The 26,703-nt window shown below is 33.9% G+C and overlaps 1 protein-coding gene and 1 pseudogene across 9 annotated transcripts in view; both read left to right on the top strand.

Annotated features, from left to right (window-relative positions):
* Positions 1–26,703, top strand: part of Gphn (gephyrin) — a 380,642-nt gene that overhangs the window by 224,446 nt on the left and 129,493 nt on the right. For 5 of the 9 annotated variants that reach the window (XM_070031737.1, XM_070031733.1, XM_070031738.1 and 2 more), the window contains one exon: positions 11,183–11,239. The exons of the other annotated variants lie outside the window; for them this stretch is intronic. In XM_070031737.1, coding sequence (XP_069887838.1) covers positions 11,183–11,239 — 57 coding nt within the window. The remainder of the gene's footprint in view (positions 1–11,182; positions 11,240–26,703) is intronic. 9 annotated transcript variants of the gene reach the window in all.
* Positions 23,685–23,864, top strand: LOC138835446 (U2 spliceosomal RNA; annotated as a pseudogene).

The following is a 26,703-nucleotide window of genomic DNA, read 5'->3' as shown; positions in this document are numbered from 1 at the left end:
CATGCACGCTCATCCATGTATGTGCTGTTTCTGGGGCTTGAGCTCAGGACTGGGGCACTGTTCCTCATCTTCTTTTGCTAAAGGCTAGCACTCAACCACTAGAGCTCCATTTCTGGCTTTTTTTGATAGTGTATTGGAGATAGTCTCACAGACTTTCCTGCCAGGGCTGGCTTTGACCCATGATCCTCAGATCTCAGCCTCCTGAATAGCTAAGATTATAGATCTGAGCCACCAGGGCCTGGCTAAAGCACAGAGTTTTTACCTAGGAAAAGTCTTTTTGATCATTTTTACCATATATAACTTAAAGGTATATTTTTTGCCTATTTGTAGTGTTTATACTGTATATTGTTTAATTAAGGTGTTAATGTTATAAAAGAAACTAGTTATATAATGCTATTTTTAAAAAAATTAAAAGAAGTCTCAAATATTAATACTGCTTAATTGACTCTTAAGTAGGTAATCTTTTTTTTTTTTTGCCGGTCATGGACCTGAACTCTGGGCCTAGGCGCTGTCCCTCAGCTCTTCAGCTCAAGGCAAGCGCTCTACCACTTGAGCCACAGCCCCACTTCTGGCTTTTTCTGTTTATGTGGTGCTGAGGAATCGAACCCAGGGCCTCAGGCATGCAAGGCAAGCACTCTACCACTGAGCCACCTTCCTAGCCCTTAAGTAGGTACTCATAAGTACTTTAATATCAGTGACAGATGTAGCTTTACTCATTACAGAATTTACATTCAATCAAAGGCATGTGAAAATAAACAAGTAGAAAAGCAATTCCATTATTATAATTTCATAACAGTTTAATGATTGTAATTGAAATACATAGCAAGAATAGAGCCTCACTTAAGATAGGGTAACCACAAAGATATCTGCAAGACTAACATTTCACCAGTATTATGAAAAATGACTGAAAGCCAAAAAAGAGTGTTTGTTCAGTGGAAATTTTAAGAATTATGTTCAGCAATAATGATCACTGTAAAGGCATGAGTCACCAATCAACAACTTTTCATTATTATCTGAAGAGACTTCACTCAGTGATTGTCAATTCCTTTTATGTCTTTAAGTGAAATTTTGTACTTAACTCTTTCAGATAAATTATTATTATTTTGTTATTTTAAATTTTACATTAAAAATTGGGATATAAAAGAAGTAAAAAAAAGGTTCTTAAGTTTCTAATTTAAGATACAGGGTATACGATGGTATTATTAACTATATTAAGGATTAAAACAAAGCAGCAAGTTTTCAGGAAAAATGCAATCTGGTTTTGAATGTGTTCAATCTGAGGTATGTTTGACACATTCCAGAAGTGTGACATTCAACACAAAATTAAGAATAACTTTTTAGCTTGACATTCTTATTTTTACTGTATCTTTTATGTAATATTTATTATTTAGTACATAATAGTCAATCCCATAGAAATGTCCTTTCTATGTTTCAGATTAGATGAATGCCAGTATGAAGAGCAACAGCATTTCTATTTAGAAAGAAGTATAAAGGAAGTATAAAGAAAGAAGTATATAAAGGAAGCTGGCTCTTTCATACCTGTAATCCTAGCTACTTAGGAGGCTGAGATCTGAAGTTCAAAGCCATCTTGGACAGGAAAGTCCATGTGACTCTTATCTCCAATTAACCACTAGAAAATCAGAAGTGGAACTATGGTTCAAAGTGATAGACTGTTAGTCTTGAGCAAAACAGTTCAGGGACAACACCCAGGCCCTGAGTTCAAACCCCACAACAAACCGAAAAAAAAAAAAAAAAAAGGTATGAGGTAGAAAATAATGGAAAGGAGTAAAAATAATACTTTTAAAAATCCAGGATTTTGCCAGGCACTGGTGGCTCATGCCAGTAATCCTAGCTATTCAGGAGGCTGAGATCTGAGAATCACAGTTCAAAGCCAACCCGGGCAGGAAAGTCTGTGAGACCCTTACCTCCAATAAGCCACCAGAAAAATGGAAGTGGCTCTGTGGCTCAAGTGGTAGAGCATTCACCTTGAGCTGAAAATCTGAAGGACAGTGCCCAGGCCCAGAGTTCAAGCCCCACAACCACCCCCCCCCAAAAAAAAATATTCCAGGATGTCAATCAAATTACCATTCCCTTTTGATTTTACTTTTAAAAAAAGATATTATTTTGAAAGATCAATCTTTTGTTCTCAAACATCTGAAATTTAACTTTGAAAAAGGAAATTAGCTTTGTAGTCACATAATCCTTGTGCATTAAAGGTTAAAAAAGAGGGCTGGGAAGGTGGCTCAGTGGTAAGTGCTTGCCTTGCATGCATAAAGCCCTGGGTTTGATTCCTCAGCACCACATAAGCAGAAAAAGCCAGAAGTGGCGCTGTGGCTCAAATGGTAGAGCACTAGTCTTGAGCTGAAGAGCTGAGGGACAGCACCCAGGCCCAGAGTTCAAGGTCCCACGACAGGCAAAAAAAAAAGTAGGGGAGTAGGGGAAAAACAAAACAGAGTATTTCCATCAGACTAACCAGAAGGTTGTTCTCTTCTACTTAGGGAGAAATATAAGCACTGTAATATTGAACTGAACTGAAATTAAACCAATGATTTTAAAGTATTATTGAAATACCATCATATGAAAACAATATTCTTTTGTTATATTAATATGGATAATTAGAACTTGTTTGTAGGCTTCCTTTGTTCTTTGGACAAACTTTTTTTTAACTAAGAATTTCACTGTGTGAGACTAAAAGGTAATGAGAACTCCTTTACGTATAAAAATTCCCTTTTGTGATTTACTCCTAGTAACATTAATTTTTACAAGCTGTTTCATATTTTTACTAATTTCCTGTGAATACTAGTGATTATGAGATGTGGCTAGTCTGTTGTCTTAAGTCTAAGATAACTAATCTGTGACTAATCTGATCCAATTTTTGTAGCTCTAGACTAAATAAGAGTACTAACCGGTGCTCTAAAATCATTTGCTACTAGTTTTAAGAGTTTAAGCAAAGTCAGAAAACTACTCTAAAACCGGGGTTTTTTCCTTTTATCTAAAATTATTTCAACATTTCCATATCCATATTTGCTCAGCTGTGAAGGTCAGTATAGAAATTTATGGGTTCTAGATGAAAAACAAAAAAATTGGAAATAACTGAACAAGTAAGAGCAAAAACCCAGCCTCTGAGCAAAAAAGTTAAGTTTTCTACATATTGGGATATTGAATAAAATATTACTAATACTTTTAGTCAAACCCAGCAATTCTCTAACTTACTAGTCTCAAGATCTGTTGGATAATTTTTAAAATTATTAGGGATTCCAAATAGCTTCTAATAATGTGGGTTCTATCTGGCTATTTTTACTAGACCAGGAGATAAAGCTGAGAATTTTATAAAATATTTATTTATTGCTTTAAAATAATAAAGCCTTTATTTGTTAATGTAAATAATATGTTTTATGAAAAAACAAAGTTTATTTTTCAAAAGGAGAAAGAGCCACTGATGGCTGGTTAAAGACAGTCTATTTGTGATATATTGCTCTGATTGAAGAATATAAAGAAACAAGTTCAGTCTCACACAATTCTGTAGTTAGAAAAGAAACTATGATCTTTTATTGATATTTTCAGATAATTACTGTTGTATTAATACTAAACTAAAATGTTACTTGTTAGTTTATTAAAATTTAGTTTAAGTGTAAATTTGGAGTGTTGTCTAAGACCATTCCATATTCTGATATATAAAAACTCATTGGTCTATCTTGCACTTTTGAATGGATCTTCAACCCATGCATGATTTTAGAATACATATTTGTCATTTGGAGAAAGTATAGCTCTTTCCAAGTGTTGGTGTATTTCATTGTATCAAGAAATCATTTTCATTATTATTACTACCCAGTTCATCTAAGTATTTTTGGAAGTGAAGCTCTCAATTTTATAGTGGCACATACACATGTTCTATTCTGATTTTTGCTTAGAAACTAGAATTTTGTATGTGTGTTTGATACTGAGCAAGAATCAAATATTTTGTTTTAATTAATATAATACTGTTTAACTGAAAATAGTATTAAATGAACCAGCTTTTTAAACTAGTAAGTGGCAGTGAATAATGCAGGCACTATAGTGTTTGGATTCATTTTCTAGATTCACACTACACTATGAATTCTTTATTACTATTTGTACAAATACACCTATCCTAAAGAAGATAAATAATGTTTTAATACTATTGGTAAACTTGATTTTGACCTTGTGAACTACTGAAAAGTTCTCATATACCCTAACAGATCTACACTGTTCAAAGCACTTGTAGAGCAAAATGGTATGTTTACTGAAAATATTTTGGGTCAAAACTGATGTATGTTGAATCTTATTTTTTTCTACATTTTCCACATAGAAATAATGTTATAAAAGTAAATTTAGCCGGGCGCCAGTGGCTCACGCTTGTAATCCTAGCTATTCAGGAAACTGAGATCCGAGGATCACAGTTCAAAGCCAGCCCGGGCAGGAACATCCGTGAGACTCATCTCCAATTAACCACCAGAAAACTGGAAGTGGCTCTGTGGCTCAAGTGGTAAAACGCTTGCCTTGAGCTGAAGAGCCCAGGGACAGTACCCAGGCCCAGAGTTCAAGACCTATGACTCACAAAAACAAACAAAAAAGTATATTTAGCACAAGAGGTCTGATACTTTATGTACATTGCTATGAGTACTGTGCTTAAGCATTATAAAATAGTTTGTCCTGACTTTATGATCCCAGAATTTTCTTTTGTAGGGAACAGTTACTCTTCTCTGATTGAAAAATGAACCATGAAATTTGTTTAGATAGGCCTAAAATTTCCATTTTCAACTGATTCCACTCAGTTTCAGCATATTGTTACATCTACATTTTGCTTACAATTAATATTTGCTTAGGATATTCAGAAAATGAGTTGGAATACATGAAATACTCTTTAAAGTGAATTTTTAAGAGTTGTTTTAAATATTTTAAGTTTTTAGATACTTTTATTGGACATGTAATTTAGGGCTGGGGTCTCAGTTTTAGAACACCTGTCTAAATGGGAAGGAAGGAAGGAAGGAAGGAAGGAAGGAAGGAAGGAAGGAAGGAAGGAAGGAAGGAAGGAAGGAAGGAAGGAAGGAAGGAAGGAAGGAAGGAAGGAAGGAAGGAAGGAAGGAAGGAAGGAAGGAAGGAAGGAAGGAAGGAAGGCAGGCAGGCAGGCAGGCAGGCAGGCAGGCAGGCAGGCAGGCAGGCAGGCTGGTTGATAAGTGGCATGTTCTGTTTTTTAAAAAGTAATAAACATGACTTACTTCGTAAACTCATGGAAAAAATTTACAAAATTCACTTCATAAGAAAACCACTATTAAAACTCACTATATCATTGGGGATTTTTTTCCATATATTCAAATATTTTATCATAATGAGAAGATAGTGGGCTCAGGTTCTGGAGTTTGATGGGCCTGGTGATAAATCTCAGCTCTGACACTTCCTACCTGTATGGATTTGTGAAATTTCACATCTATAACCTTAAAATTATCTTTATCTATAAAATGAAAAAAATACTAGTTCTCCACAGGAATAAGAATTAAATCTAAAAATGTGTATAAAACAGCATAGTACTCAATAACTATTAGCTATTATTATTAATCTCTATAATATTTTAAGCTATCTCATTCATTTAGTAATTGGAACATTTTTCCATGTTATAAGCATATATACATGTAAATAAGTTTCCTTTTACAAAAATCATTTATTATATGGTATTCTAGTTGATGGTATAGCACGGTTTTTGGTTTTTTGGGTTTTTTTGGGTCCGGTTGTGGGGCCTGAACTCTGAGCCTGGGCGCTGTCCCTCAGCTCTTCAGCTCAAGGCTTACACTCTACCACTTGAGCCACAGTGCCACTTCCAGCTTTTTTATTTTTGCTTATGTGGTGCTGAGGAATCGAACCGAACCCAGGGTTCGATTCCTCATGCAAGGCAAGCGCTTTACCACTGAGCCACCTTCCCAGCCCCTAGCACGTTTTTTTTTAACTAGGCTTTATTTTAGATTCTTTTGTTTTTTACTATTTTCTAGTTTTGAAAACATAAGTTATCTCCTGAAAATTAAATGTTTTATAATATTAATTAAACCAAGCAACTTGTGTGATTCTTTGTTGTAAATATTTCAAGAACTTTTACATTTATGATCCTTACTTCATGAATGCAAGAATAAATTAATTTTCTATCATTATGAATTCAGTTTAATGATACCTTGGAAGCCCTTGTCCATCACCTTATAACTTATGAGAGACAGTAGAGCCAGTTTCTGTATCTGTAACATCACGTTTTTAAATAAGTAGATCTGTACCTTTGGAATACGTCCTATTCCTATTGAATATAGATTTTATATTTATCCCTTTTTCCTGATATGTATTAGTTTCCAATTAATAGAAAAATATATATATTTAAGCTTTTGTATTATGTTTTCATAAAGTCTGAAAATTCTCTAAGTTCACATAAGGTCTTCCTCTTTTAGGTCTGTTTATTGATTTCCCTTGGTATTCACTGCAGTTTTCTCAAGTTAAGGAAGATCAGGAAAATAATAGTAGAAATATAAGAAATAGTGAAATTAAGAATACTAGTTGTCAGTCTAATTAAATGCATCTGAATCTAGTAAACGCTTTTTAATTTTCATGCAAAAGCAGCCCAACAAAAAAGATCTGTACTATAATTTGAGCAGCAAAACTGATTAGCATAATGATTCAAATATGTATACATGAGCTTCCCATGTTTAATAGTAACATTAATAGAGTATATTTCAAGCTAAGCTTTTCTCATGATCTTTATATTGTAAAATGATACATCCTCTGAAATTGCTATTTTCTGATCCAAAATTTCAGGATTAATCACTTTTTGTACTCATTCTATATTCCTGACAAACAAAGCAGATTGATACAGAAATTTATCCAGTGAATGGCTTAGTGCACGTCATGTATCAAATACTCTACTTTGGATTGGAGATGCAGCAATGGATACACTTAATAATTCTGCCCTATTTGGAGTGATATGAAAATAAAATATTTACAACCAATCTTTAAGGCAAAGGATTGATAACCTCAAATATCCTTCTTAAACATGTATTTTAAAAAAGGGATAATTAAAAAACAAGCCAAAGTCCTACATAAAAGAAATATACAGGGCTGGGAAGGTGGCTCAGTGGTAGAGCACTTGCCTTGCATGCCTGAGGCCCTGGGTTCGATTCCTCAGCACCACATAAGCAAAAAGAAAAAAAGCCAGAAGTGGTGCTGTGGCTAAAGTGGTAGAGCGCTAGCCTTGAGCTGAAGAGTGGAGGGACAGCACCCAGGCCCAGAGTTCAAGCCCCACAACTGGACCCAAAAGAAAAAAAATATATACACAGCAAAGACATAGATGGAAAAACTGTTCCCTAGAAATCTTCTAAAAACTAGAAATCTCCCAAAAGTTTAAAACAATACAAATAATGCAATCGAATTTATTACTATTTTAAAGATTATAATCATCAGTATCATAAGAAACAGTAACATGGATGTTCCTATTTACACTAGTAAGACTGTAAATTGGTATTAGCTTTCAAGCAAAGGGCATACATTTTACACATATATGAGAGACAGAGACAGAGAAAGAACCTTAAAACTTTCTTTTAACTAATCATATTGTTTGTTAAATGTTATGTAAAATGAAGTATCAGAGAGACCACAATGAATCTCCCTAATCTAAAAACCTGAAACTCAAAATGCTCTGAAATTAGAAACATTTTGAGTGATTGACACTCTTTAAGTTTTAGACTTTAGAGAATTTTAAATTTCAGGATTAGGGCTGTTTAACCAATAAAATCTATTCCAATATCACATAATCTAAACAAAAATCTTCTAAAATCAGAAAATCTTTCTGCTTCCAAACTTTTTAGATAATGTATATTCAACTTGTATAAACACTTCATGGTTAACTTCTTATCTACCTAGACAGATGGGGTTAGCCTCATGGTAAAGTAGTATAAAAATAGATAGCAAAATAATGCTCTTAAGAGTTCTGAAAAGTAAGTTAGCCCATCTTACTATTTTGTGATTTCTTTTAATTTTTTTTCTTTTTTTTTTTTTTTTTGGTCAGTCATGGGGCTTAAACTCTGGTCTTGGGCTCTGTTCCTGCGCTCTTCAGCTCAAGGTGAGCACTCTACCGCTTGAGCCACAGCACCACTTCCGGTTTTCTAGTGGTTTTTATTGGAGATAAGAGTCTCATGGACTTTCCTGCCCAGGCTGGCTTTGAATCTCGATCCTCAGATCTCAGCCTCCTGAGTAGCTAGGATTACAGGCGTGAGCCACCAGCGCCCGGTTTTTAATTGTTATTTTTAAAAAGACATTTGTATTAGCTATGAATTTCTTTTGTACTATTTCATTATAATCGACTTAAAGGTTGACTAGAATAAATGAGAAAATTAAGATTTTTAAATTTATTGATTTCAATATTTTCTGTTCAAGTTTTAATTTTTTTTTATTTTTCTATTTTTTTTGGATCCGGTCGTGGGGCCTGAACTCTGGGCTTGGGTGCTGTCCCTCAGCTCTTCAGCTTAAGGCTAGCGCTCTACCACTTGAGCCACAGTGCCACTTCCAGCTTTTTTCTTTTGCTTATGTGGTGCTGAGGAATCAAACCTCAGGCATGCAAGGCAAGTGCTCTACCACTGAGCCACCTTCCCAGCCCTCAAGTTTTAATTTATAGACAAATCTTTTCCCAATTTTTCCTAGTACTTTTCAGTATAGATTTTATTATTAATGTTGTCTAAGAAGCTACAAAAAAATGAAATGAATTGCAACCACTTCTGAAGGTTTTTTAAAAAATCTCATTGGTTTTCTGGCCGACTTGTTACCAGAAAATTAATGTCAAGTATTGATAAATTGCTCCCAAAATTTCTGTCCACTAGTCTGTTACTCATATTTAGAGTTCAGTGGTAACTGTTCTTTTGTTCTTACATTTCATTCTTTCAATTTCTGTTCTTGCACTTGGAAATGGAATAGTAGAAGACATATAGAAATACACTAAGAGATAAAATTATTTCATAGCTAGATAGACATATATATATATATATATATACATGCTCTTATTAGCATGGATTTTTTTTCTAGCCCTAATTTATTTCCAAGCCTATAAAGAAAATGTAACTTTAAATTAGAAATAAAAAATAAGTATAACTACATTTGTCATTATTCCAAGTTTAAGAAGGTACTAATGTTGCTGGACTTAATGTATTTTTAAGGCATGTAGAAATAAAAAACAATGTCATTTCTATTTAATGATTATAGAAAGCTTAAGTTCCGTTTTTAGAAAGTAATATGACGTAGTAGACTATTATTTATAGGTAACTACCAGAACTATCTTTATAATTAGCCTCTAAGATACAGATGTTGTGAGTCTTCAGGTAGGATGATCAACAGACTTTACTATAAAGGTATTTACTGAGATAAAAGAATATATAGCACAAGAGAATGAGTAGATATTATAAACTGAATGAATTTATTCTAGCTTCAAAGTATTGATTGATCTCTATTATTTTTAAATTTGGCTATTTTATTTTTAAATTTGGCTATTTTGTTTCACTAAGAAAAGTGGTAACTAGCCAGGCAATACTGGCTCAATGCCTGTAATCCTAGCTACTCAAGTCTGAGACCTGGAGGATCACAGTCAAAGCCAGTCCTAGCAGAAAAGTCCACTAGACTCTATTGCCAATTAACCAGTAAAAACCCAAGCTTGAGGCACAAGTGGGGCACCAAGTTATTGGCAAGCAAAGCCAAGGGAATGCTAGACCCCAAGTACCTACCCTAGTACTAGAAAAAAATAAATAAATAAGAAAATTAATGTTTCATCTTTGAGCAAATTATTAGCACTAAAGAATTACTTTTTTAAAGTTCTATTAAATCAAGCACAAAATCAATTCTTATAAAGATGCTTTCTTCTTTTTATTTAAAAACAAATAATTTTCTCTGTATTCCCTAGTACTCTCCATATGTTCTCAGAGGCATTCTAAATGGAATAAGACAATCTGTATTCTGCTTTCAGGAATGCTTATAATATGGTCATGTTTTTCTTAACCATATTTTCATCAGTACTTTGGCTCTAGGAATATACCATCATGCTTATAGTTCTACTATCTCCCATTCAAAAAGGAGCATCACAATTAACTTGACCCTAGGCTAGTCTCATTTGAGACCACCATTATGAAGGAGAGTGATTTTGGTATAAAACCACTTGAAATTTTTCTTGCTCCTTCCTCTTTCGTTTTTGTTTTGTTTGTCTCCTCTTTAACCAAAACATTATTTCTATTTAACCTGTACCAAAGAAAAAAGTCTCACTTCAGAAGACACTTTGTATTGACAGTCTTCTTTTATTCATTTATAAGTGATTTGGAACAAGTTTTAAAATAGCAATCTTACTTTTCCCTTCATCTATCTTTTTTGCTGTTTGATTGTTTGTTTTCAGTTATTTTTTGTTTTGTTTTGTTTGTTTTGTTTTGTTTTGTTTGAAACAGGGTCTCATCCTGTTGCCAGGCTGGCCTTCAACTTGTGCCTCCCAAATGCTGGGATTACAGGTGTGCACCATTTTCTGGCTCATTTTCCGTCTCATCTGAAAGAAAACAAAACCAGAAAGCTTTGAAAGAGTGACTATATCTAACATTGGTCTGGCATTAAAATTTTCTGGTTGGGCAGCATAATTGTTTAATTGGGACTTCAGTGACAGCTGAACAACTCCATGCTTGGGTCAGCAAGCAGAGGAGTTTCATTCTGTCACCTATCAAGAATGATGCTTGTCAGGACTGATCTTCCCACTTAAAGAATACTAATGCTTCTAGTCTTACCATTGATGTTTTGTGATATTAGATATTACAGTGGAATAGACAAACACTGAAAGAGAAAAAGTGCATAGGTGTATTTGTAATTCTTTGTTTTTTGTAAGCCATATGCAAATGTTACACTACTCCAGATACTGCTTCATCAGGAGTCCCCAAGATAACCAAAAGTAAGTGCCAATTTCCTCATCTCAGGAATAGTGCCATAATGAAGATAAAATTCTAGTGACTTATTTGCAGAGCATGTCATACAGCCTCTGGATTAGTTAACTCCTTGGCCTCCTAAGAGGTACCTGAGTCAGCTGATGATTTTGCATGTATTATTTATTAATGTAAAGAAAAAACATTTAAGTTCACTTTTTCTTTATTCTGTCTTTTTTACCCATCTTCCCTCATTGTAGCAAATTAGACGGCCGGATGAGAGCAAAGGAGTTGCTAGTAGAGTTGGATCCCTCAAAGTAAATATGTTTCTAACATTTTTTGGCAAGATTTTGTCTATAACCTACACTTATTTTTGGAGGGTGGTGGGAGGAAAGGGGGCTTTTTCCATTTTTCACCATCCCATTTTTTATTTTAATATTTTTATTGGCTGTTGGGTCATATTTCTTTTTTTATTTCAGCTACACATAGAGCAACCAGCTGAAGGCAAGCTGCCAAATAACTAGCTTTGAATGGCACCACAAACAACAGAAAAGGCAACTGCCTCATTACAAGTGCCTATAATTTTGGGTTCTAGAGTAAACCGTTCCTCTGATTGATGTCACTGATTTGTGATAAGTTCCTCTTAAACAGAGAACTAATATAAATTCAGAATGTTATTTTCCCTTTTAACTTTTTTGTAAACAATATTTAATTTTACTTAGTGTTATTAGCAGTAATAGTTAATTCCAGTAAAAAAACTATCAATAACATGTATTAGATATATGTCAGCATAAGAACTAAAATGGAATTTGTATGATGATAGTATAATAAGTCCACATATAACTTATAGTGATAAGCACCCTTAATATGTTTTAAATTTATGTTTTAAATTTTAAATGATTTAAAAATAGACAGAAAAGGATATGTTTAAATGTGTACCCATCCATATACATGATTTCTAGTATACAATTCAAATATTTTTTATTTAATGACACCATTTGCTAGTGGCTAAATGCCAATTGGTAAACATACCTTGGACACTTATACTTTTAACATTTAATGACAATGTAAAAGTAAATAAGTTATCAGAGTTAAATAACATAATCACTGATTATTTGTAATGCTGCCACCATTAATTTAAGTAAGAAAATTGTCAACTCTAAAAATATACAGAATTATCCTCCATAAATTTAACTTTTTTTTTTTTTTTCTTTGGATCCAGTCGTGGGGCCTGAACTCTGGGCCTGGGCGCTGTCCCTCAGCTCTTCAGCTCAAGGCTAGCCGCTCTACCACTTGTGCCACAGCGCCACTTCCAGCTTTTTTCTTTTTGCTTATGTAGTGCTGAGGAATCGAACCCAGGGCCTCTGGCATGCAAGGCAAGCACTTTACCACTGAGCCACCTTCCCAGCCCACAAATTTAACTATTTTTATATCTCAATTCCATTCATCCTGACAGCAAAACAATCATTAATATCAAAAATGCAAAATTACTTATTCTACGTTGTCCTAATTTAATAACTACCTTGTAGCCTAATACTGAATCATTTCAAACCTTACATACCTCCAGTTTATTTCCATTTAACAGTTTATGAAATACAGATTTCTACATTCTTTCCTCTCTTTGCCTCTTCTGCTTTCTTGGTTTTATGTTTTTGTTGTTTATTTCTTTCTTTGTGTGTGCACATGTAAGTGCACATCAGTAAAGGTGTGTTGTATGTTTGTGTTCTTTATTCAAGGAAAGCCATCTTATCTGTTCTCTAACACCGCTTTTACAGTGGGAAGCAATTACATTAAATGTTACATCACCAAAGATAATCAGAAGGGCAGGAAGTGTTGATTGTATGCCTAAATCAGTCCATTTAAGATTATTCTGCACAGAAAATGTGATAATATATCGAGGCCATTCCTCACTGTCTACTTGTGAGGTATTATATTTTACCTTTGTCTTTAAATTAAAAATCTATTATAGTATGCGTTATCACACAGAATTAAGTGAAAAAAGTACAATACACTATCATTAACTAAGGATATTGAACTACAAATAATAAATGGAATGCATAATTTTAGCACCTGAAGTAAACTAGATTGAATATATTTGAGACACAGAGAGACTCTAAACTCAGCTTTTGCTTATGTAAACTTAAATGTTATAAATGTTTGTCTTTTAAGTGTGTATACAGTATTATTATGTATGTGCACATACTTTGTACTGTTAAATGAGCTTGTTTCAATATGGGTAGAGCCTAACCTTGAAAAATTATTTCTTAAAGACAAGCAAACTTTTTAATACTTTAATAGTTAATATTTTAATTCTATATTCCTATCAAATAGAAATCTTTAAATGAATCTTTAGGGAATTATAAGAATAGTTGCAGCATTTATTTTCACTAAACTTTGTAGAGAAAGTTTAACAAAATAAATATTGTTACGTTACATAAAGATCCTGATGTTTTAAAATGTTTGCCAAAGGCAGTGAGAAATGTATGCTACAATATTACTTTGAAAAGGAAAATGAAAAGTTACCATTTCAAATTATTTTCTGATGTTTACATGTAGCTCCATCGAAAGCTGGAGGAGCTCAGAGATCACCTAGAAGGCAATGTGAAAGGATACTCTCAGAGTAAATGTACGATTTCACTTGGTGACTTTTTCCCCCTACACCTCTGCTGACATAATTCCAAGTCTGATTGTTTTGTCCTTCATCTGCATCTTTTTACTTTCTGTCTCTTTCTCACTTTCTTTTCTAGCTGCGGCTTCATGCTCACATTTATGAAATGAAGATTAAATTGTCAACATGTATGACCCTTAAGCCACACTAACATTGCAGTTAATTTAGTAATATTTTGACCCTAATATAAACTAAAAATTTTTCTTTTTAAAGTGAATATTTGTTATGTAATAGTATAATTTTTCAGGGGGTCTTTTCATAAGACTTCCATTTGGAACTTTTCCACTGACTATGTCTTTTAGCCTATTGTTAAATGTGATAGGAAAATTATGGACTAGATCCAAGGAGTAGAACTTGATAGTTTAGTTTCCATTTTTAAGAAAAATGATAAATATTAGTGTCATCATAGATAATCTGGCAAATAGACACATTTATTCTGAGTTAATAGACTTCTCTAACTCAGATTCTTTTGTAATATTTATGTCATTCTTTGTTTAATAATAAGGTTAGCAGCAACATTTTCACCAGGAGCAAATACTTCCATGTAACATCTTACAAATGCTTGAGCACAAAGCTCAGATACCCAAGACAATTTTTTAGGAGCATCACTTTGTAGCCATTTGCTATCATACTACTCACATAGGCAGTACTTACAACTGTATTTTTTGTCACAGATAATTCAGACTTTTAAAATGCTTAGTCCTCTTTCTTTTTAAGAAGTTGAAGTAAAATCTCCAAAAGAATATATGATATAAATATGATAGAAGAAAGATACATTATTATACTGAGTAATTTTTTTACTTAAATCTGCTTTTCCATTCCTAGGACTTGTGGTTATGAAACGTCTTGTTTATTTCTTATATTTCAAGATTATTACCACTTATGTAATTAATATTACTAAAATTTTATTATAAAAGTAGAAAGTTGCTGGGTGCTGGTGGCTCACACCTGTAATCCTAGCTGCTTGGGAGGCTGAGATCTGAGGATCACAGTTCAAAACCATCCCAGGTAGGAAAGGCCATGAGACTCTTATCTCCAATAAAACACTAGAAAACTGGAAATGGCGCTGTAGCTCAAGCAATAGAGCATTCACCTTGAGCTGAAGAGCTGAGAGACAGCGTCCAAGCCCAGAGTTCAAGCCCCACAACCAACAAAAAAAAAAAAAAAAAAAAAGAAAGAAGTCAATTTTCTGATATCTGAATTTCTAATTGTATTTCACATAATCATATATGTATATTAAATTTCCAGTTAATAAAATCCAAAGTAGTTTTATTAGTATCATTCATTATATCTTAAAACTAAACAAAAAAATTAACTTTTTTTATTTCTCTACTTTCTTTGAGCCAGTTGTCTTTTCCTGTGTTCTTACAGAATGAGATAATTCAGCCATAATCAAACCCTAGAATCTACTATACTATCTTTAGGATTAAATAAGGACTAATATGTATCTGATGACTAAGCCAAGCTGAAACAATCCAGAATAACTATTCTACAAAAGTATTTTTAAGTCCTAATATATGTACTTTAGTGTTATGCTTTTCTCCATTAGGAGAAGTGTTATTTTTCTTTTTATTAAACTAATGCTACAAAGTTGAAAGTTGCTAAGGTTTGTATGGGAAAGATTTAATGTAATACTGGAATTAATTTAAAGCTGTAGTCTTAAAAGTTGGGTTATCTCATGTCACATTTTTGATTTCTGTTTTTCAGTGCATCTGCTACTATATAATCTCTAGTCTCAACATCTTCATATTTTGTTTCATTTCACTCAGAAACATTTCGTTCTGATTACATTCTTTCTTTTAAAAAGGCACAAGATGTGTTGTTCTAAGGATTCTATTAACTACAAGGTATAAAAACAAACAAAATATTAAAAAAAAGTATCATCTGAGAAAGCATACAAATCAAATGCTTAGGTAAATGTTCAGTTTTTCTACTTCCTCTTTAATCCCTATTACCTAAGTACTTCTTAAACCATGCTTTATCTGTTGCTTAAAAGAAAAAGTTACTCTTAGAATCATAGGCTAAACAGATTTTGTTTCTAAAAATAACTTAGAAATTCTTCATCCTACGAAAAATTATTGCACGTGTTTCCACAATAAATGCAAAAATATGAGTACTTTTTAATTCATTTCATCCTACATCAGTAGGATGAAAAATTCAGAACCATTTGCCAATTAAATTGATGATGACAAATATAATTGACGATGACAAATCATCCAGAAATGTGAGATAAGGTATTAAATTATAGGGACTTAAATCATTGGTATTTCCATCAGTATAATAAATATATCATTAGTTTAGAAAGAGAAGATCCCTACATCTTGATGGATGAGCCCTAATTTTTTTAGGGGAGTATTAAATTTTGTTTATTAAACTTATACCTCACCTTACATTGATTCTTCTGTAGAAAAAGCAGGATTAGAATTTTGATTTCTAAATTGTGAATATAAATTTTCTATATTGTCCAAAGTGGGAATAAATTGAGCCCTAAGTGGATTTTTACTAGCTTTAGAACAATAAAATTGCTAGATGCTGATGGCTCATATCTGCAATCCTAGCTACTCAGGATGTGAGATCTGAGGCTCACAGTTCAAAGCTACTCGGGGCAGGAAGGTCCATGAGACTCTTACCTACAATTAACAGAAAACCAGAAGTGGAGCTGTGGCTCAAAGTAGTAGAGCTCTAGCCTTGAGCAGAAATATTCACGGATAGCTCCTAAGCCCTCAAGCCCTACAACCAACAACGATATAAGTTCAAGCCCTCGGTTCAGCCAATTAAAAATAAAAAACATAAGGAAAATTAATGCTTTGTTTAGATAATATGAATCAGATAAATTTACTAATAAGTTAGTAGAGGAACAATGGGACCAAGATAGTTTAAATATTAAAATATTCACAAAACGCTATTCCTGAAATAAAAATAAATACAAAAGAAGAAAAAAGAAAAGTAAAAATACTCATAAACCACAATTTTGTATTTTTATCTGCTCTATGTAATGTGATGATAACTATCTGCTGAGCTACAGAAAAATCTAGCTATGTTTTGGCTATCCAGTTATATTTATTTTTAAAGGCTTCAGAAAGCAGTTAACAGGGAGTACAACTTATGATGTCAGATTAATAAGTATATTTTAGTAAGTATATTTCAATGAGTTAATGAGTTAATTTTAAGTGTTTAACAATTTCCTAAATGCCTAAATAAGGCTATGTGAAATAAAGCTAATATAGATGATAAATTAGATTACTTATTATTAGGCCTTTTAATATCAGCATTTTCATTCCAGCCTGAATTACTTGTTTTATATTTTTTATAGATAGATATCTATAATCTTTGGAAACTTTTTTACTTTCATTTTCATTCTGTTCTATAACTCAGAGATTGACAAACTGTTCTGTGGTCTAAGTCCTGCTCTTTTTATAGGGCCACAAACTGAGAATGAGTTTTGCATTTCTTGTGATGGCAGGAAAATAAAATGACATTTCATGGCATGTGAAAATTATAAGACATTCATATTTCAATATCCAAGTTTTATTGAAACACACATTCATTTGCATATAGTCTTTAGTCTACAACATAAGTTGAGTAGTTGAAGCACAGATTATGTGGCCCACAAGGCATAAAACATTTGCTCTCTGATCTCTTATAGACAACATTGGCTGTGGTGGCTGTAACTGTTTAGTGTATCAAAATAACATGACATGTTCATAATAGAACAGAATTTTAGAGCTTGAGAAAAGAAGTTGCTCATTTTTCAAAGGATGGTTCCAGGTTATTGTGCATGGAAGGACATGTTTAAACGAGTTGTTTCCTGATATAATCTACCTTTATATTTTTATTTTCCCTTTTGACATTGTTTTCTTCCATGTGCTTTCTTCGCATACTGCCTTCCCCAACATATTTGAATTTAAAGTGAACCCACAGACTTACCATTAAACCTTTGAACATATAGAGTATAGAGTATAAATTCTTCTATTGGGGAATTAGAGTGACTGGTAAATTTCATTCTTCTCATGAACCTTTTTTTTTTAAGTTTAGAGTATTTTTTCTGCATTTTTCTGTTGATTACTTCATGACATGCTAAAAAGGTTCTTCCCCTGAAGCCAAGTTCAACTTTTGGTTTCTTCTAAGTCACCTGTTTTACCTGACCTCAGTATCTTTTGCCTACTACAAGAAATCAACTGAGAAGTACATGATCCAATAACACATTTGTACATTAATAATACAGTAATTAAAATCTAAACATTATCTTCATTCAACCATGGGGGGGGAGGGTGTGTGTGTGTGTGTGTGTGTGTGTGTGTGTGTGTGTGTGTGTGTGTGTGTGTGTGTGTGTGTGTGTGTGTGTGTGTGTGTGTGTGTGTGTGTGTGTGTGTGTGTGTGTGTGTGTCCAGCGTCGTGTGTCCTGGGTGCTGTCCTTTAGCTCTTCAGCTCAAGGCGAGTGCTCTATCACTTGAGCCACAGAGCCACTTCTGGTTTTCTGAGTGTTTTATTGGAGATAAGAGTCTCATGGTCTTTCCTGCCTGGGCTGGCTTTGATCTGTGATCCTCAGATCTCAGCCTCCTGAGTAGCTAGGATTATAGGCATGAGCCACCAACGCCCAGCAAACCAACCAGCTTCTTATTGAGCAGAAATGAAGAGTTAGAAACATAGTCCTTAGAAAAGTAAACCATCAATAGACTAGATAACTAACCACTATTTGTAGTGTCTACTTTCTTTATGCAAATAGCATCTTTTGCTTCTTATCTGTAGTACATTATTGGAGCCTCTGAGTTTTCTGTTTTATATTTTGACAAGTTGATATATTAAAAACCTCTATTTAATATTTCACTTATAGTAATTATATAACATCCTGACTCTCTTGGTAGGTGATGACTTGTCAATATCATCATCCTATAATAATGTTGAAGATGATAGTAAATCAATTCCATGATTATCTCTTTGGGAAATTATCTCTTTTTCTACTTTCACTTTATAAGAATTCCTTAAATTGAAAAGGTTAATTCAATTTTGAAATTTCAGTCATACTGAAAAATTAGAAAACTCTGTCTTATCCTATACTTCAAAAAAAATCTCACCAGGTACCCATGACTCATGCCTATAATCCTAGCTACTCAGAAGGATGAAATCTGAGGATTGTTGTTCTAAGCTTGCCAAGGCAAGAAAGTCCATGAGACTCTTACCTTCAATGAACTACCACAAAGGCCAGAAGTGGAGCTATGACTCAAATGGTAGAGCACTTGCCTTGAGCAAAAGATACTCAGGGACACTACCCAGGCCCTGAGTTCAATTACCAGGACTGGAAGGAAAAATCTCATATAAATCATTTGAAATGGAAATGACATATCTGTAAAATTGTCCTCTCAAAATTAGCTTTCATGCACAATAAGGTACTTATTAAAGATCTACATGACAAGTGAATTTTCCTAGGAATAGAAAATAGCCAAGAGAGAGACAGAGATTGAAAGAAGACAGGACTAGAGGTATGGCTTAAGCAATAGAACACTGTGAGCAAGAAAGTTCCAGTAATGGCAATATATATAATTGTGTTAAACAGAACAAATTTATACTGCAAAATTATCATCTTGCTAGAGAATATCAGGTACAAGTCTTTGTGTTAGCATCTTTAGAAATTGTGAAAATTGATTCAGATTAGTTTTTTAGGAATTGTTAAAAAATAGTTTATATATTTATTCATTCAATAAACACTCACTGAGCACCTTACTGCATTTAGCTGTGCTTGGTGCTAGAAATACTGTTAAAAAACAGATCTGCTAAGATTGTTTCTGATTCTCCTACTTTGTTACCTTCTCTAGTAGAAAAAGATGCATATTCCGATTACTTTGTATATGCTGAAACTTTATGCAGAATTGGATACTGGACAATGAAAATTTACTAATTTCTGCCCGTGTGGCATTGTGAAACCCCATGAGAGAAGCCACATAAGTGAACATGATAGTTTGACACCCTAAAATAAAGGCCCTTCCTTGGTCTGAATAAGTGGTAGAGAACTTACCTAGCAAACATGAGGTCTTCAGTTCAATCTCTAGTACTGGAAATTTTTTTTAAAAATAGATAAAAATAAAACAGGCCAGAAAATAGCCAATTTATAGCTATTAAGATTAGTCCTATGTGATGTACTTCTGTAGTCTCAGTTACTCCGTAGGATGAGTGTAGCAGGAGGAGTTTGTGGACTAGGGGCAGTCTGGGCAAAACTGAGATTAAATGGGTTTTGAGTATAAAATAACTTTAAAAATTCAGTGATAAACCAGATACCAATAGATCATGCCTGTAATCTTAGCTACTCAAAAGGCTGAGATCTAAGAATCTCAATTTTAACATAGCCCAGCAAGAAAGTCCATGAGGTTCTTGTCTCCAGTTAACCAACAAAAATCTGAAAGTAGAGCTGTTCCTTTAGTGGTAGAGTACTAGCTTGAGCAGAAAAACTCAAGGACAGTGCCCAGACTCTTCATTCAAGCCCTAACACCAACACCAACACCAACACCCAACACCAAAACAAAGGGTCAATGATAAAATAGTTGGTCAGCCAGATTTTATGGTACCTGCATATTTTCCCAGTACACAGGAAGACTACAAGTTCCTGGGCAGCCTAGTCTACATAGACACTGACTAAAACAACAAAAGAAACAAACAACAATAAGTAATCAATTTATGTAGCTGTTCAGAAATATCAACGAAAAAAAAAAATCAATGAGCCAGGTGTGGTGGCACCAGCACTGAGGACAAACTGAGGCAGGAGAAATGCTTGAACTCCATAGAAAGATCCTGCCAGACAAGACAGGTGAGAAGAAAAGAGACGAGGAGTAGGATGGAAGAGAAAAGAAGAGATTTTGATTTTTTTTTTAAGTTGAATTTTGTGTTTAAGTTTTTGTGTCTTATTGTATTGCTAGCAGCAGAATGTGAGGCTTGTTCAGTAATGCGAAAAAGTAGAATATTAATAATCACAGAATATTGAACTCATATTGGACCCCTATTTAGAGAATACTGTTGATAGTAAAGTTAGAAACAGTCAGAGGTGTAGTTCCCCGGTGTTAATTAAGCCAATGAAAATCAGTGTGTTTCCACAGTAAAAATTGTCCACTATCCTACTTTTTTTCTTTAAATAAAGATCTTCTCAGCAAGATTGTACTACCAGCTAGTGTCATCTCTGTTGTGATTTTTTTTTTCTTTTTAGCAAGATTTAGTGTTGGTGTTGGTGTATTACAGGGTTCTCCTTCAATAACTTGAACCCCTTGGATGTTTCTGCTTGTAAGGCTATTATATTTCCAGGCAAATGTGTTGGTGATGGGAGCCATTTGAACTTTCTGAGACCCTTACTATTCTATCATGTCCTCTTTAACAGTGTTTTCTTTTCCCCACTGCAAAACCAGGCTCGGCTTCCCTCGTGCTCATCTACCTATAGTGTATCTGAGGTATATTTTGCACGTATTTTCTTACATGGTTAACAACATGCTCGCACTCACCATTTTTATTTTATTTTATTTTTGCCTTAATTTATTTTGCCTTGCACTTTGCACTTGGCTGAAAGGGGAAAGTCACCTGTATATTTTTTTATAATGTATTGTTGTCTGGATAACTTTATTTTGGCAGCCACTATATTATAATAAAATGGCTAAAGGCCAAACAGCCAACTTTATTATTTCCACCAGCTTAATTCCATAAAGACCTTTGAACCAGGTAGTTTATTATTAAACTCATATTGGATAAAACAGATTCTATTTTGTGTATATATATATATGTGTATATATAATATATATATATAGATATATATATTATATATACACTTTTGATCCTTTCCCACTAGTTAAAGGCATTGGAAAGCATCCAGAATTTTTTATTAAATGAAAAATCTAATTCCTCACAAAGTGATTAGATTCTTAGATTCAATAACACTTATTTTCACAAGATTCTTATAGTTCACAGGAGTTTATCAGCCATGAAAATCTATAATCCTAGTTACTCAGAAGGCTGAGATCTGAGGATTGACTGCAGTTCAAAGCCAGCCTGTATACCAAAAGTCCCCATAAGACTCTTATCTCCAATTAACCACTGAAAAAACAGAAGAGGAGCTGTGGCTCAAAGTGGTAGAGTACTACCCTTAAGCAAAAGAGCTCAGGGACAGTGCCAAGGCCCTGAGTTCAAGCCCCACAATGGACATAGACACAATATGTATTTTTTCAACAAATAGATATATATATTCAAAATTGACCCATATTATTTGCCTTTTTAGAATTTTAGTCTTATTCCTATTGTGTTAACCAATAGCATAAGTGGATTTTCTTGTTTTTACAAAGAACATTAAAACATTGTTAGTAGACTTTGAATAATTGGTTAAGTGTACTTTCCAAAACAGAAACTGTTGAGTGATAAGAAGAATATATAGCTCAAAATGTGGCAAATAAGCAAAAGAGCTTTAGTAAAATGTTACATCACAGTTTTAGTCTTTATAATATAACATCCTTCTATTTATATTTCCTTATGTGACTAATACAGCTACTGTTTTTAGGCCAGTATTGTCAGCTAGTATTTTTTGATCATAGATATATTATGTAAGCAAGCTTTCCCTGATCCAAAACAACAGAAAGATGCTACTAGCTAAAATACCAGGTGCAGAACCACAGGTAGAGTATCATCTTTATACTTCAAATTATAATGGAAAGTTTTAAAAAGTAATATGACTAAATCTAAAGACTTAGAAAGTTAAATTTACTGCATCAGTAGAATCAGACTCATCCACCATGCTCTCTAGCTCAAACCTATGATCTTAGCTAAAGAGGCAGAGATCACAAAAATTGCAGTTGAAGGCCATCTGGGCAGAACAGTTAGTAAGAGTCCATCTCCATGAATAAGCCAGTCATGATGGTTTTTATCTGTAGTCCCAGCTATGTGGGAGACATAAGATATGAAGATCATGTTCTGAAGCCAGCCCCAGGCAAGAAAATGAGAGACCTTATCCAAATAATAACTAAAGCAGAGAAAGACTAGGGCTATTACTGGGACCATGCCCCAAGTGGTAGATCACCACCTAACAGCCAGAGGTCCTGAGTTCAAACACGAAAGAATTGTAAGCATCCTGTATAATTTTTACTTTATAAATTAAAACTGTCACAGATTACTAAAACTGATTTATCAATTTTTGCTCTTTAAGACAAGGAGACATTTATTCTATATGCAAAACTGGTTATAGTAAAAGCATGCTTTTAAAATAAAATTAAGAAAGAAAAATAATTATAGCACACTTTTATGTTTATATGTAAGTATACCCCCCAAAAATACTGAAATTTCACAAAGAGCCCAGAAACCAAGTACCATAAAATAATGTAGAGCTTTAAAATTCCCTATTAAAGGAGAGATATGTAGACAACAGACTATATGGAACCACCTATAATTTTATTTTTTTCATTGTTATTTTGATATTTTAAGTATTAAATACTGCTTGAAGCCAAGATCGGTAGTGCATCGTTATCTTCCCAACTTCATGGGATGCTGAGATTGAGAGAATTATGGTTTTAGGCCAACCTGGCCAGAAAGTTTGAGAGACTTCATAACAATGGAAAGAGGCTTGGTGTAGCAGCACGTACATGTCATCCCATCTATAAAGAAGCAAAATATAGGGACTGTGGTTCCAGGCACATGCCCACACACAAAGGAGTATCCTGTCTCAAAATAATTAGTGTAGAAAAAGGCTGGAGGTGAGGCATCCCTCAGTATAGAACACATGCCAAACAAGCTCAAGGCCCTGAGTTCAAACCCCAGTACTCAGACAATTCAATTAATTTGTGCTTGAATTGTATAGATGGTAGGTTCAGTATAAACATATTCCTAGTCATGTGTTTAATATAGTGCCATAGTCATCATCACAGTGAGATTTCACAAAAGGCTGAAGTTTTAAGATCTTCAAGCAATGTAAAATGCTTTCTACAAGTAAATAGCATGGAAAATCTATATGGAAAATTTAGACCCAAAAAGTCCCTTTCCAAATGATGCATCATTAGAGATGCTGGTTATTACCATAAAGATGAAGAGTTGGTTTCTTCTTGAAACACAGTGATGAAGAAGTATTAACAGATTAATTAATCACTTCTCGGCCTTTTGACTAAGAGCAAGTATAGTATCTGTTAATATCTGACATGTCCTCTATCCAAGGACAATAAATTAAATGGATTTTTAACACTAGGAGATGAAATAGAAGCTTGCTCTGTTCACTCCATGCATCCACCTAGTTTTGCAGTACTTCCAGGAATGGTGCACTCCCCTTCCAGGGAAATTATTTTTTGATTAAAAATAAGAGTGCAGGCTGGACGCTGGTGGCTTGTGCCTGTAATCCTAGCTACTCAGGAGGCTGGGATCTAAGGATCATCATTCAAAGCCAGCACTGGGAGGAAAAGCTGTGAGACTCTTATCTCCAATTAAGGAGAAAACTGGAAGTGACCCTGTTGCTCAAGTGGTAGTGTGCTGACCAGGAGCTGAAGAGCTGAGGGACAGCGCCCAGGCCCAGAGTCAAGCCCCATGACTGACAAAGAAAAAGAAAAAGAAAAAAGATGAACTAACTACTTAGGACATTAACAGACTTTTGAAAGAGAGGTTTAATGTCATATCATCCTCACATTTTCCATAGATCTTTTCTCTATTTCTTCAGGATCATGACACATAGTAGAAAAATATGCATAACATTTTTTTTCTGCCACTTGGGGCAAATCTTCATTTTCTATGAGACTGTAAGAACTCTATCATTGATACCATCTCCAATTACAGCCTACAACATCCATCAGAGTATTACTTTCTGTTATAATGTGTACAGAAAGGCTCTCTGGTTGGACTGTGGACAGGATTTTGAGGAAATTATGTCTGCTGTGGCAGTCAGCTCTTAAATAAAAGCTGACTCATCTGAGTTTGTTTCTTTCATTGTAATGTATTGTTTGTCATGAAGTGTGTTTCTTTTCTACATTTGTCATTTGTTGTAGGATTACTCTATTCCACTCAATGTCACACTTCATTGGTCTCCATAAATTGTGTTTATGTTTATTTTATAAAGGCCAATAAAATAATGAACTAATTGAGGAATGATAATGATCTGCATACAAATAACCTATACTTGTTTTCTGTTTAAACTAAAGTTGGTATATCTTCATTTCACAAAATTTTAGACTTCAGTTGTTGATAATTATTAATTTAAGGAATGCTTTCATTCTTAAATTTTTTACTTGGGAACTGTTTGGCAGGTCTAGTGTAGAGTGTATTTATTTTATAGCATTATTGTGAATAGCCAACCTTCTGCAGCTCAATATCTGCTTTACATTTACATCATCTTCACTTAACTGCACAAATAAGTAGTTTCCAACTCCTAATATAGCACATTGGCTTTTCTGGTTACACATCACAATCTTCTGTGACATTCATAAGAGGAAAAACTATGTCCTGCTCAGAAGTGAATTTAGCCATGAGTTGTATAAAACAAGATAATTTAGCACTTCCCCTGGCTGATTCTGCCGTAAAAATGTTAGTTCATATAATCCATGTCCCCTTTTTTTAAAAATGTGCAATATAAATAAAAGGAGAATTCATTTTCTAGACTTCTAGCTGATCTTCAGCTTTTTCCAGCAGTGTGTATTTTTTTAATTCTATGAAAATATTGCTTTGGAATTTCCTTGATTTAAACAAAAACCAAAATAAATACTCCTTATAGAAATAGTGTTCAGTTAAAAGCTGAGATATAAGTATAAATTTAATATTATGTGTAACATAATATCTAAAAAATAAATATTAAAGTTGTAAAGCTTTTATAGTCCAAATTGAACTCTTGTGGAGATAGGGATTTTTTTTTTTCATCCAAGGGCCATTTGGATAGTTATAACATTGTTCACAGGCAGATGGGTCTCAGGAAGCTGAGGGTAGGTATGCATAGCTGTCCCATCGCTTCTCAAAGGATTTCAAAGGCTTATATGGCATTCAGGCCAAAGGATTCTTGACCCTGGTTGAAAACCTTTTCTATAATATCTGAGATTTCTCAGTGAAGTTGACTTAGATAATTTAAAATTTTAAAGTTAAGTCATTTCTTTGATGCTGTAGACAGACTGACACTTAATTTTATTTTTATTTCATGCTCAAGAACTTTCAATAACCTAAAGGTAAAATAGTGTTTTGAAGTTATAGTATGTAAAGCATAGTAAGCATGTTGCCATTGTCCTTAGAATTCTAACAGATTTATTGAAACACCAATTCTGAACTCACCAAACCTTGACAGAACCACATTTTGAAACTTTTGCAAACAGAAGTTTCAATTGAATTTTGCAGTAAATTTTCAAGGAAAGAAAAGAGGAATGGAAGCAAACATCATCAGGATATTAAATGTAACATTTTTGTTTTTCAAAGGGAAAAAAATATTTTAAACATCACCAAACCACAAAGTATTTAAAGTGAAAGAAACTATATCCATAAAGATTATACAGTATGAAGCGAGGTGCTGGTGGCTCACACCTGTAATCCTAGCTCCTCAGGAGACTAAGATCTGAGGATCGACATTCAAAGCCAGCACTGGCAGGAAAAGCTGTGAGACTCGTATCTCCAATTAACCACCAGAAAACCAGAAGTGGTGCTGTGGCTCAAGTGGTAGAGTGCTAGCCTGTAGCTGAAGAACTGAGGGACAGTACCCAGACCCAGAGTCAAGCCCCATGACAGACAAAAAAGCCTTTAATAATTGATTATTATTTATCTATTTACACATACTTGTTTATGATCTACTCTTTCACTAGTATATTACATTAACACAAGTCTTAAGAAACGTAAGGAAACTATAGATAGTATTCAGTGGATCTGTTATATTTTAGCTGGGAGCCAGTGGTTCATGCCTATAGTCCCAGCTACTCAGGAGACTGAGACCTAAGGATCATAGTTCAAAGCCAGCCTAGGCGCAAACATCTGTGAAACTCTTCTCGCTAATTAACCACAAATAGCCAGAAGTAGAGCTGTAGCTTTAGAGGTGGAGTGCTAGCCTTGAGCACAAAAGCTTAGAGACAGCACCCAGGCCTAGAGTTCAATCCCTAGTACCAGCAAACAATTAATAAAAGTAGTAATAATAATAATAGTAACAATAAT

The sequence above is a fragment of the Dipodomys merriami genome, unplaced genomic scaffold, assembly GCF_024711535.1.
Source record: "Dipodomys merriami isolate MVZ:Mamm:240054 unplaced genomic scaffold, mDipMer1.0.p SCAF_1, whole genome shotgun sequence".
Lineage (NCBI taxonomy): Eukaryota > Metazoa > Chordata > Mammalia > Rodentia > Heteromyidae > Dipodomys > Dipodomys merriami.
Note: the sequence above shows the minus strand (reverse complement) of the source record. Positions and strands in the feature narration are given on the sequence as shown.